Source organism: Chiloscyllium punctatum, chromosome 5 (assembly GCF_047496795.1).
Source record: "Chiloscyllium punctatum isolate Juve2018m chromosome 5, sChiPun1.3, whole genome shotgun sequence".
NCBI classification, from domain to species: domain Eukaryota; kingdom Metazoa; phylum Chordata; class Chondrichthyes; order Orectolobiformes; family Hemiscylliidae; genus Chiloscyllium; species Chiloscyllium punctatum.
Window position 1 is genome coordinate 133,752,525 of NC_092743.1, and position 13,144 is coordinate 133,765,668.

The 13,144-nt window shown below is 41.6% G+C and overlaps 1 protein-coding gene across 2 annotated transcripts in view; it reads left to right on the forward strand.

Moving 5' to 3' along the window:
- ube2wb (ubiquitin conjugating enzyme E2 Wb) overlaps positions 1-13,144 on the forward strand; it is a 62,641-nt gene that overhangs the window by 23,558 nt on the left and 25,939 nt on the right. For both annotated transcript variants that reach the window (XR_011960735.1, XM_072571388.1), the window contains exon 3: positions 6,845-6,947. Coding sequence is in view for 1 of the 2 variants with exons in the window: in XM_072571388.1 (XP_072427489.1) it covers positions 6,845-6,947 (103 nt within the window). In the remaining variant the exon portion in view is untranslated. The remainder of the gene's footprint in view (positions 1-6,844; positions 6,948-13,144) is intronic.

Consider the following 13,144-nt stretch of genomic DNA (forward strand, 5'->3'; position numbering starts at 1 on the left):
TAAGATATTGGGCCCAAAACTGCACATAATACTCCAAATGTGGTCCAACCAGAGCCTTATAGAACCTCAGAAGTACATCCTTGCTTCTATATTCAAGTATCTCAAAATAAATGCCATTATTATATTTGTCTTCCTAACTACAGACTTAACCTGAAAGTTTACCTCGAGAGAATCCTGGACTCGAAGTCCCAAGTCTCTTTGCATTTCAGACTTCTAAATTTTCTCACCATTTAGAAAATAGTCCATGCCTCCATTCTTCCAACCACAGTGCATGACTTTACACTTTCACACTTTGTACTCCATCTGCCATTTTTGCTGATTCTCCGTACATATCCAAGTCCTTCTGCAGCCACCTGTCCCTCTACCTATCGTTGTTTCATCTGCAAACTTAGCCGAAATGTCCTCAGTTCCTTCATCTAGATCGTTAATGTGAAACGTTGTGGTCCCAAAACTGAGCTTTGTGGAACTACTTGTCACTGGCTGCCGTCCTGAGGAGGACCCTTTTATCCTCACTCTCTGCTTTTTGTTAGACAGCCAAGCTTCTATCCATGCTAGCCTCTGACACCATGGGCCCTAATCTTACTCAATAGCCTCCTGTGTGGCACTTTGTCAAAGGCCTTCTTGAAGTCCAGGTAGATAACATCCATTGGCTGTCCTTAGTCTACCCTGTTCATTGCTTCCTCAGATTTGTCAGGCATGATCTCCATTTAATGAAGCCATGCTGACTTTGTCCTAGTTTACTGTACACTTCCAAGTATTCAGAAATCACATCCTTCACAGTGGATTGATTCCAGGATCTTACCCATGACTTAGGTTAGGCTAATCAGTCTGTAATTTTCCATCTTTTGCCTTACTCGTTTTTTAAATAGGGGTGTCATGTTAGTGATTTACCAGTCCTCTGGAACTCTCCCTGATCCTAGCAATTGCTGAAAGATCACCACTAACACCTCCACTATCTCTTCAGCTGTCTCCCTTTGAATTCTAGGGTCTAGTCCATCTGGTTCAGGTGATTTATCAGTTTTTCTAGCACCTTCTCCTTCGTGGTGGCCACCATATTCAGGTCTGTCTCTTGAATTTTTCGGATATTACTCGAGTCTTCCACTACAAAGACTGACACAAAGTAATTTCTCAGTTCCTCAGCCATTTTCTTGTTCCCCATCACCATCTCTCTGGCATCACTTTCCAGCAGTCCAATGTCCACTTTTGCCTCTCTTTTGCCCTTTATATATCTAAAGAAACTCTTGCAGTCTTCCTTTATATTACTGGCTAACTTAACTTAATATTTAATCTTCTCGCTCCTTTTTTTTATTGTTGCCTTCTGTTGGTCTTTGTAAGTTTCCCAATCCTCTGGTTTCCCACTGCCCTTTGCCACATTATATGCTTTTATACTATCCTTGACTTCCCTAGTCAGCCATGGTTATCCTCCTTGTACCATGCTTCCTTTTCCTTGGGATGAATCTCTGCTGTGTCCCCTGAATTACTCCCACAAACTCCTGCCATTGCTGTTCCACTGTCTTTCCTGCTAGGCTCCTCTCCCAGTCAATTCTACCCAGCTCCTCCCTCATGCCTCTGTAGTTGCCTTTATTCAACCGAAATACCATTTTATCTGATTCTGTCTTCTCCCTTTCAAATTGCAGAGTAAATTCAATCAAAAAGGGTTCCTTCACCTTAAGCTTTATAGGAAAGAAATTGAGTCTTTAGAGAAGGGCAAAAGAGGTTGACCAGGATGTCAGCTGGATTGGAATGTATTAGCCAAAGGAGAGGTTGAACAAACTTGGATTGTTTTTGTTGGATTATCAGAGGCTGAGGGTTGGCCTTATACAAGTGTATAACATTGACAGGAATGATTTGAGTAGATAGTTGGAGTCTTTTTTTTCCCAGGGTGGAAATGTCAGATGCTAAAGGGCATAGGTGTAATGTGAGAGGGTTAAACTCTAAAGGAGATATGCAAGACAAGTTTTTTTTTGGGGGGTAGTAGGTAGGTGCCTGGAACGCACTGCCAGCGAGGTGATAAATGTAGATGTGATAGCAACATTTGGACTCAAACAGGCAGGGCATTGACAGATACAGGGCAAGTGCAAGCAGATGGGATTAGTTTAGATTGGCACTATCATCAATCAAAAGGCCTATTCATGTGCTGTACTGTTCTGTGTTCTCTAGATTTGTTTTTGGACTCTGCAGTGTGCTTTTCAATGTCTGCCACAGTTCAGTACCATGGCCATTGCATTTTTGACCTATGTTTGTCTTGAAGATACTGCAAGCCATATTGAAACTTGCAAGTGACGCAAAACTTGGCCGTGGTGTGGCTTTACGGAAGAAAACTCTAGGCATTATCTGGAGATGGGTGGTCGCACGGCAGATTAAATTTTATGTGGAAGTGTATGAGGTGATAAATTTTGCAAAGAATGAGGAGAAACAATACAAACAGAGTGGTATAATTTTAAATATAGTAGAAGAGCAGAAAGTTGCTTGACCACAAACTTTTAAACTTGGCTACACAGTTAATTGTAGGCGTTATGTTTCTGTTTATGGAACACCAAATTCAATAAGTTATTCTATTATCATTGTAAAGTACTCCTAGTTAGAATATTGTGTCCAATTCTGCATACCACACTTAGAACAAGGGCCTGACTACTTTGGTCAGTGTTTCAAATGTAAGCCTGGATAGCCCGGAGAGTATCTGTTTTCCTGTTTAGAAAAAAGAAGCTGAGGAAATTAGATATGATTAAAATTAACAAATATTTTGAGTAAAAAAGAGAAACTGTTTCCAATGCCTGGATGGTTGATAACCAGAGGACAAACATACGTAGGATTGATGAAAGAATCAGAGTCAGTAGGATTAAAAAAAACTGTTTGAACATAGTTAATATTGGCATGCGCTGCCTGATAATGTAGTGGATACAAATTCAATTGTAGCCTTCAAAAGAGAATTGGCTAAATCCTGAAAGAGAAGAAATTGTAGGAATGTGGGGTAAGCGTTGGGGGAAGGGATTGTTCTTTGAAAGAACCAACCGACTCGATTATTCAAATGGCTTCCTCTGCAGTTCATTTCATTTCTGTTTCTGGAATTATAATTGCTTGGAAAAATAAATAATGGTTTAGCACGATTGTAGTGGTTTTGAAAGTGTTTTCAGCCATCTAAAATGACTGGTGTATGTGGCAGACAGCTGACTTAGCAGGGTATAGATGCAGGCAAACACCCTTTTATGTCATTGGCAAAATTGATTGGCTTTGTGAAATGACTCGAATGTACAATATTATCCAACAGTCTGAATTATATCAAGTATCCTTTGAACTTCTGCAAATCAATATTTTGATTTTCTGAGCCATGTCGATGACCCAAGTTCTAAGTTTAGCTTGCCCTGCTGGCAGATTTCAGCTGGAAATGTAAAAATGCTGCCATTAATGACTTTTGTTGAAGCAAACATACATGCACAACATAAGGCAGGATTAGGCTAGATTGTGGTGGCCATCGCAGTCTAGTGCGCATTTCATGTCATTAAGAGATGGTGTTGGCATCGTGCCTTACTCCAAGTGGGGAGATAGGAACCATGCACAAGTCTGTGCTCTGAATACTGTAAGCCTGAATGTTTTAAATCTGCTGAGGCAGAACATGGGTCAGCTGTTAGTTCTGAGAAATCCTGTGATCAGCAGGCCTGTGAGCCTGTACAGTGTGAATTGTTTAGTTATGCAGGGATTGCAGACCAAATCAGTGGGATGAAAATTGAATTGCTTTGTTGGACCTGGTTCTTGCAAATTAGGGGGTCAAGTGGATCAAGTGAGAGTTGGGGAGATTTAGGAGACAGTGATAATTGAATCATAAGATTCAGGAAGATGGTGGAGAATGAAATGCAACAAACTAGAGCTAGAAAAATGAGTTGGCAGAGAGTAGGTTTCAGTGGGGCAAGAACAGAGTTGGGCAGGATTGACTGGATTGAGAGGTTGGCAGGCAAAACAGTAACTGAACAATGGGCTACTTTCAAAGCAGAGATGGTTTAGTTACAGTCGAAGTATACTCCTTCAAATGGGAAAGCTAGAACAGGCATATCTAGAGCTTCCTGAGGTAGAAGTAAAGGTTAAGAAGAAATAATGTGGCTTATAATAAATCTCATTTAGAAAATAAAATTGAGAACCAAGTGGAATATTGAAGCTTCGGAGGGGAGATGCAAAAAAAAACCCCCGCGAAACAAAGTAAAACCATGAGAAAAGGCTAATAACTGACACGAAGAAGGCCCTAAAGCCTCCTATGGCCATACAAATAGTAAAAGGGTGGTAAAAAGAGGAATAAGGCCACGAAGGGATGAGAAAAGACATTTACACCTGGCAATAGGGGTTTATAGCTGAGGGGTTAAATGAATATTTTGCATCTGTCTTTACCAGAGAGATACTACCCAAGCCACGGTTCCAGAGGATGGGACTCGATCAATAGAAGTTCAAAATTGATAGGAAAGACTTGTTGGATAGATTGTTGGTGCTTAAATTTGACAAGGTGCCAGGACCGAATGAGATGCATCCAAGGATTTTGTAGCAAGTGAGTGTGGAATTGGAAGGGGTACTGGCCACAATCTTTCAGTCTTCACTAGGGTCCAGAGACTGGAAAATTGCAAACATTGCAGCCTTCTTTAAGACAAGTCATAAAGATTAGCCCAACAATTATAGACCAATCAGCTTAAGTTCAATGTTGGAGAAATTCCTAATCAGGATAGAATTATTAGTTACATGAAAAATATGGATTGATTAGGAAGAGACCGCATGGATTACTGAAGGGGAATTAATGTTAAACAACCTTGCTGGAATTTTTATGACAAGTTAACAGACTCCGTGAGGGCAGTGTCGTTGATATGGTGTTCATGGACTTTCAGAAGATGCCTGTTAAAAGTGGCCGCACATCAGACATGAGGAAAGTTATAGGTCATGAAATGAGAGAGTCAGGAACACCATGGATACAAATTGGCTGAGCGATAAGAAATAGAGTAATGATCAACGGATTTTTTTTGGCTGAATGAGTTTGTAGTGGAGTTCCCTCAGAGTCGGTATTGAGACTCTTGCTTTACCTTTATATATGTTAATGATCTAGGTCTTAATGTGCAGAGGGCAGTTTCAAAGTTTGCAGATGATGCAGAACCTGGGAGAATTGCAAACTGTGAGAAGGATGGTGTAGAACTCCAGACGAATAAGTATACGTTGGCAGAGTAGACAGATTGGTGGCACATGAGTTTCAGGACAGAGAAGTGAGAGGTGTTGCATTTTGGTAGGAAGAACGTTGAAAGGCAACATAATATTTTCTCCTGAAATGTTGAGTAGGTTGTGCTTGTACTCATTGAAGTTTAAAAGACTGGGAGGTGACCTTACAGAAACATGCAAGATTTTGAGTAATGGAACAAAGAACTGTGGATGTTGGAAATCTGAAACAAAAACAGAAATTGACCGGGAGAAAACAAAGTTATTTAGAACTGCTCTGTTTTCTCCCCACAGATACTGCCAGATCTGCTGAGTTTCTCCAGCAATTTCTCTTTTTGATTCGAACAGGGTAGTTGCAGTGAGAGTCTTTTTGTTCGTGGGAGAGGTTGAGACCAGAGGGCATGACTCAGAATAGAAAGTCGCCCATTGAAGGCAGAATTGAGGAGGAATTTCTTAGGATTCTGTGGAATTCTCTACCATTTAGAGCGGCATAAGCTGAGCAGTTAAGAATTTTCAAGGCTGGGGTAGGTTTTTAATCAGTTAGGGGATCAAGAGTTGTTGGGAAAGGTAGTAAAGTTGAGTTGAGGCGTATCAGATCAGTTATGATCATTGAATGATGGAGCTGACGTGATGGGTTGAATGGACTACTTCTGCTCCTATGTCTTAAGGTCTAAATAGTGGGTATAATTTCAAGTTTGGGGTGGGGGGAAGGGAATGGGTGGTGGTGGTGCAGGAGCAGAGTGACCTAGGTGTATATGTGCGCAGATTATTGAAACTGGTATGACCAGTAGAAAGGAAAGTAAAGCTTTCCAGTATTGTTGCCTTTATTAACAAAATCATAGAGTGCAACAGCAAAGACACAATGTTGTACTCGTACAAAACACTTGTAAGACCTCAGCGAGAATATTGTGTACAGTTCTGGGCATCACATTATTGGAAAAATGTACATACGTTGGAGAGAATGCAGAAGGAGTTTACGAGAACGGATGAGGAACTACAGGTGTCAAGATAGATTGAAGAATTTGAAGCCATTCTCCTTGAAGAGAAGGTGGCTATGAAATCTAAGAATTTTTTTTATTATAGTTAGTGGATTGGATAGAATAGGGAAAAACTGTTCCCACTCATTAAAAGGATCAGAAACAAGAGGGCATAAATGTAAATCGATCTGCAAAAGACACAAGGATGAAGTGAGGAAAAACCACCTTCTCACTCAGAGTAATTAGGGTAAAGAATCTAATGCCTGGAAGTACAGTGTATGTGGGTTCAAATGGAGCAGTCAAGTGGGCATTGGATGATTATTTGGATCAAGATAATCTGTGACGTTGTGGGTAAAGCAGGAGTTTGGCACGAAGTAATTATGCTTCATTTAATGAAGCAGTGCAGTTATGATGGACTGAATGGCCACCTTCTGCATAGCAACACTTTTGTGATTCAGTGAGTGGGTTTTACAATATGTAGACCACTTCAGATTGACATTCATGTATAATATAAATTACCTCCTGTATTTAGTTGAGTCATAGGAGGGTCATACAGTAGAGACAGTTGCAGTAAAAGTGCATTTCTAAACGTAATATATTTGGATGGCTCATTGCAATGATCAATATTAGTGTACCCAAGAGCATGACTCTTGGGTAAACTACATAATTTATTTTATGTTTTCCAGATGGATTGTAGACATGGAAGGAGCACCAGGCACATTATACGAAGGAGAGAAATTTCAACTTCTCTTCAAATTCAGTGGTCGTTACCCTTTTGATTCACCTCAGGTGAGTACACGGAACCTGATGGTGGTAATATTTATTTCTGTAAGGGAATGTTTATTCAATAGAAAACAGGTAAAATTAGAATAAAATAATGTGAAAATTCAAAATAAGACCCATGTGAAAACTGATATGTTTTATCATCCATTTCTACAGGTTGACCCAATATATTCTTGATCAAGTTAAATTTTTGGTTAGGGTGAACATTATGGCGGTACATAGGGAGGATATTCCTGGGAGATCGTCCAGTGAAGTTATATTGGTGGAACTTAAAAATAAGACCGGGCGATCACCTTGTTGGGATTGTATTATAGGCTATCCAATAGGCAGCGGGAAATTGAAAAGCAAATATGCAAGGAGGTCTCTGATATCTATAAGAAAAATAGGGTTGTAATGGTAGGGATTTTAACTTTCCAAACACAGACTGGGACTGTCATAGTGATATGGGCTTGGAATAGGAAGAATTCACTTCCTATAGACCAAAGGGGTAGCCATGGGCACCCGTTTGGGCCCCAGCTATGCCTGTCTCTTTGTTGGCTACGTAGAACAGTCCATCTTCCATAGCTACACGGGCACCACTCCCCACCTCTTCCTCTGCTACATTGATGACTGCATCAGCGCCACCTCGTGCTCCCGTGGGGAGGTTGAACAATTCATCAACTTCACCAACACATTCCACCCCGACCTTAAGTTCATCTGGACCATCTCTGACACCTCCCTCCCCTTCCTGGACACCTCCATCTCCATTAATGACGACCGACTTGACACTGACATTTTTTACAAACCCACGGCTACCTGGATTACACCTCTTCCCACCCTACCTCCTGCAAAAATGCCATCCCGTATTCCCAATTGCTCTGCCGTATCTGCTCCCAGGAGGACCAGTTCCACCACAGAATACATTAGATGGCCGTCTCCTTTACAGACCGCAATTTCCCTTCCCACGTGGTTAAAGATGCCCTCCAACGCATCTCGTCCACATCCCGCCCCTCCGTCCTCAAACCCCAACCCTCCAACCGTAACAAGGACAGAACCCCCCCCGGTGCTCACCTTCCATCCTACCAACCTTCGCATAAACCACATCATCCGATGACATTTTCGCCACTTCCAAACAGACCCCACCGCCAGGGATATATTTCCCTCCCCACCCATTTCCGCTTTCCGCAAAGACCGTTCCCTCCGTGACTACCTGGGGTCAGGTCCACGCTCCCCAACAACCCACCGTCCCTTCTTGACACCCTCCCCTGCCACCGCAGGAATTGCAAACCTGCGCCCATACCTACTTCCTCATCCCCAAAGGAGCTTTCCACATTCATCAAAGTTTTACCTGCACATCCACCAATATCATTGATTGTATCCGTTACTCCCAATGCGGTCTCCTCTACATTGGGGAGACTGGACGCCTTCTTGCAGTGCGCTTTAGGGAACATCTCCGGGACACCCGCAACAATCAACCACACCGCCCTGTGGCCCAACATTTCAACTCCCCCTCACACTCTGCTGAGGACATGCAGGTCCTGGGCCGCCTCCACTGCCACTCCCTCACCACCCGACATCTGGAGGAAGGATGCTTCATCTTCCGCCTCGGAACACTTCAACCCCATGGCATCAAATGTGGATTTCACCAGTTTCCTCATTTCCCCTTCCCCACCTCAACCCAGCTCAAACCTTCCTGCTCGGCACCGCCCTCATAACCTGTCCTACCTGCCTACCTTCCTTTCCACCTATCCACTCCACCCTACCTGTCCATCTTCCTTTCCACCTATCCATTCCACCTCCTCTCTGACCGATCACTTCCATTCCCACCCCCATTCACCTATTGTACTCTATGCTACTTTCTCTCCACCCCCACCCTCCTCTTATTTACCTCTCCACTCTGCAGGCACCCTGCCTCTATTCCTGATTAAGGACTTTTGCCTGAAACATCGATTTTCCTGCTCCTCAGATGCTGCCTGACCTGCTGTGCTTTTCCAGCACCACTCTCATCAAGAAATTTAAATATGTTCATGAAAGCTCTCTTATTCAATAAGTGGACGTATCTGATAGAGAAGGAGCAGTACTTGACCTTCTCTTGTGAAATAAGACAAGGCAAGTGACTGAGGTGTCAGTGGGGGACCACTTTAAGGCAAGTGATTATAATTCTATTAATTTTGAAATAGTTATGGAAAAGGGTAGAACTGATCAAAAAAGTTAAAATTCTAAATTGGACTAAGGCCAATTTTGATAGTATTAGACAGGAACTTTCAACATTTGAGTCTATTAGCAGGTAAAAGGACGGTTGGGAAGAGGAGCGCCTTTAAGAATGAGATAATGAGAATTCAGAGATGGTGTATTCCTGTTGGTGTGAAGGGGAAGGCTGATAGGTGTAGGGAGTGCTGGATGACTTGGCAAATTGAGACTCTGGTCAAGAAAATGGAGGAGGCATATTTCAGGTGTAGACAGCTGGGATCAAGTGAATCCCTAGAAGAGAATAAGGGCAGTAGGTGTATACTTAAGGAAATCAGGAGGGCAAAAAGGGGACATGAGATAGCTTTGGCAAATAGAGTTAAGGAGAATCCAAAGAGATTTTATAAATACATTAAGGCCAAAGGAGTAACAGGGACAGAATAGTACCTCTTAAAGGTCAATGTGGCCATCCATGTGTAGCACCAGAGGAGATGGCTGAGATATTAAACAAGTCTTTTGCATCAGTATTTACTGTGGAGAAGGACATAGAAGGGAACTTGGGGAAATAAATAGTGATGTCTTGAAAAGAGTTCATATTACAGAAGGGTCTTAAAATGCATAAAGTTGGATAAGTCTCCATGACCCAAATAGGTGTTTCCCACAACTTTATGGGAAGTTAGGGAAGAGATTTCTGGGTGCCTTGCTGGGATATTTGTATCATTTGAGAGCCACAGGTAAGGTGCCAAAAGACTGGAGGTTGACTAATGTGCTATTATTTAAGAAAGGCTGTAAGAAAAAGCTTACAGTGAGCCCTACATCAGTGGTGGGTACGTTGTTGAAGGGAATTCTGAAGAACAGGATTTACATGCATTTGGAAAGGCAAGGGCTGATTAGAGATAGTCAACTTGGATTTCTGTTTGGGAAATCATGTCTCACTATCTTGATTGAGGTTTTTGTTTGAAGTAAGAAAGTAGATTGATGAAGGCAGAGCGATATAATTGTCTATATGGACTTCAGTAAAGCATTGGACAAAGTTATGCATGGTAGACTGGTTAATAAAGTTGGGTTGCATAGGATCCAGTAGATCTAGCCAATTGGATACAAAATTGGCGTGAAGGTCGGAGACAGTGGGTGGTGGAGAGTTGTTTTCTGGACTCGAGTGGTGTGCCACAAGGATCAGAACTTGGACCACAATTCATCATTTATATAAATGACTTGGATGTGAATATAGGAGGAATACCAACGTTGGTGGTATAGTGGACAGTGAAGAGAGTTATCTGAGATTACAATGGGATGTTGATCTGATGGGCCAAGGAGTGGCAGAATAGAGTTTAATTTAGATAAGTATGAGGTGTTTCATTTTGGTAAGGCAAACCAGGGCAGGACTTGTACAATGAATTGTAGGGCCCTGGAGAATGTTGCAGAACAAAAAGACCCAGTGGAGTCCCAGGTAGACAGGATGGTGAAAAAAGTGTTTAGCACTTTTGCCTTCACTGGTCATAACATTTGAGTATAGGAGTTGGGCTGTCATGTTTGCACTGTACATTGGTGAGGTCACTTTTACAATATTGTGTACAATTCTGGTCACCCTTGTATAGGAAAGACGTTATTAAACTTGAGAGGGTGCAGGAAAGATTTGCCAGGACGTTGCCAGGACTGCAAGGTTTGAGCAAAAGGGAGAGGCTTGGACTCTTTTCACAGGAGTGTTGGAGGCTAAGGGGTGACCTTATAGAGGTTTATAAAATCGTGAGGGGCATGGATTAGGTGGGGGAGTCCAAAACGAGATGACAGGTTTCAGGTGCAGGGGGAAAGATGTTAAAAAGCACCAGAGGGGCAACTTTTTCATGCACAGGGTGGTGCACGTATAGAATGAGCTGCCAAAGGAAAAGTGGAGGCAGTTACAATTCAACATTTAGAAGGCACTTGGATGGATATATGCATAGGAAGGGGTTAGAGGGATATGGGCCAAAATTGGCAAATGGGACTGGATTAATTTAGAATATCTGGTTAGCATGAATGATTTGGACTGCAAGCTTCTTCCATGATCTATGGCTCTATGACTCTAACTTCAGTTGAAAGCTAATGAAAATAGCTTTGAGTCATCAAGGTCTACAGCGTAGAAGAAGGCCCTTTGGCCAATAAAGTCTGTATTGGTCAAAAACCACCACCTAACTATTCTAATCCCATTTTCTAGCAATTGCCACTAGTTTTATATGCCTTGGTATAGCCGATGTACATCTAAATACTGAAATGCTAAAAAGATTTCTGCCTGCCCCATCCTTACAGGCAGTGAGTTCCAGATTCCTATCACACTCTTCAGTTCTATGCAAGCTATCATTCAGCTTATCATGCTCGACCTGATATTGAAACACATTCCAATTGTTTATTCGGAATAGTTTTATTTCCTGGAGTCCATCCCTGTGTGTAATCCCAGTAGGCTAGCTGGCCTACTGAATTAACTATTTATCATGATATTTGCCATTCTGAATGTTGGTACTGGCTGACCAATATTGAAAACTTAGGATACTGAGCAACATGATCAAAAAAAGTAGTGGTTCCTGCTCAACAGACTAGAGACTGCAGGATTTCTAAAAGCCTTATTTCTGGTCAAAGAACCATTGGTCTCTGAATTTTGAATTAGACTAATAAAATGGGATTCTAGTCTTAGGGACACAATAAATGAAGTTACAATTATTTCCTTAAATGATTAGTTTTGAGTGAATTCTAAAAATCAGATTGACTTAATTGACCTAATGTAAAATAATTGGTCATAGATCAGTTAACAGTGGTTCACCTTTGAAGCACCAGAGAAAAGTTAGTGGTATACATCAAAAAGAGTATTTCTTCGTAAGTGAAGAGGCTGTTATCATAATTTATTATTCCAAATTCACTATATGTATGTATGTGTATATAATACATATATATGTTGGATTGATCCTCTCATCAAGCAAGAAGTCTACTCAGGATCACAATTTTTTGCCAAGGGTCTTCAAGTGATGTGATCAGGTTGATTCTCAAACTTCAGGTCTTTGGGCACGTGGGATTGAATGTAATGAGATCAAGGTATTCTTTCCTGTTGTGATGCACTCTGTCTTACCATTAAGACATTTGGACTGAAATCATGTGTTTTCATGGATAAACTGTCACTATTTTGAGATTTAGATGTTCAAGAAACCTCAGTCCTGCAACTGTTTCATGATAATGACAACTGCCTTGAGTAGGAAATCTGAACAGACTGCTTCAGAATTTTGAGTAGTGTCAAGCAAAGCTGGGTGATAGCCTCCGTTCAATTTGCAGTCTACCTGACAATTATTTACTTCATCAGCAATTAACTGCTCACTGAAGTGTATGTTAAATATAACCTAAATGGAAAGGTCTTCCAATTCAGTCAAGCCCAAACACCTGATTCATTGCATCAGCTCAACCTTCTACAAATTGCAGCAGCAATTGTTTGACAACAAAGATTTCAACAAGTCCTAATGTGGAGAGCATTTGTCATCACTTATCCTTTTGTGAGACCCTGACTATGGATCAATGACCCACAGACTTCTAGAAAAATTCAACTAGCAATGCTTTGCCTACATTTTCCAGATTCAGTGGAATGGCCACCAAAGTTGTTGTTCTCCTTGAAGCCATCTGTACAAGCATTCAGGTCAAACTTCTGCAGAATCAATTTCGATGGACTGGACACCGTCCAGATTATTGAAAAGCATCTCCCTGGCCAGGTCCTATTTTCTGAAATCTCAAATGGCAAATTATCCAGGGAAAGCTGCTGGAAGTAGTTGAAAGACATTGCCATGCTTCAAGTAGAACTTCACAGTGGTTTGTTCGCTGAGCTGCAAGGCTCATTTTTCGACATTCCATCACCATACTAGGTTACATCATCAGTGAGCCTCCAGATGAAGCACTGGTGGTAGGGCCCACTTTCTATTTGTGTTTAGATTTCTTTGAGTTGGTGACGCCAATTCCTGTGGTGATGTCATTTCTAGTTCTTTTTCTCAGGGGGTAGTAATTGAGATCCAAGTCAATGTGTTTGT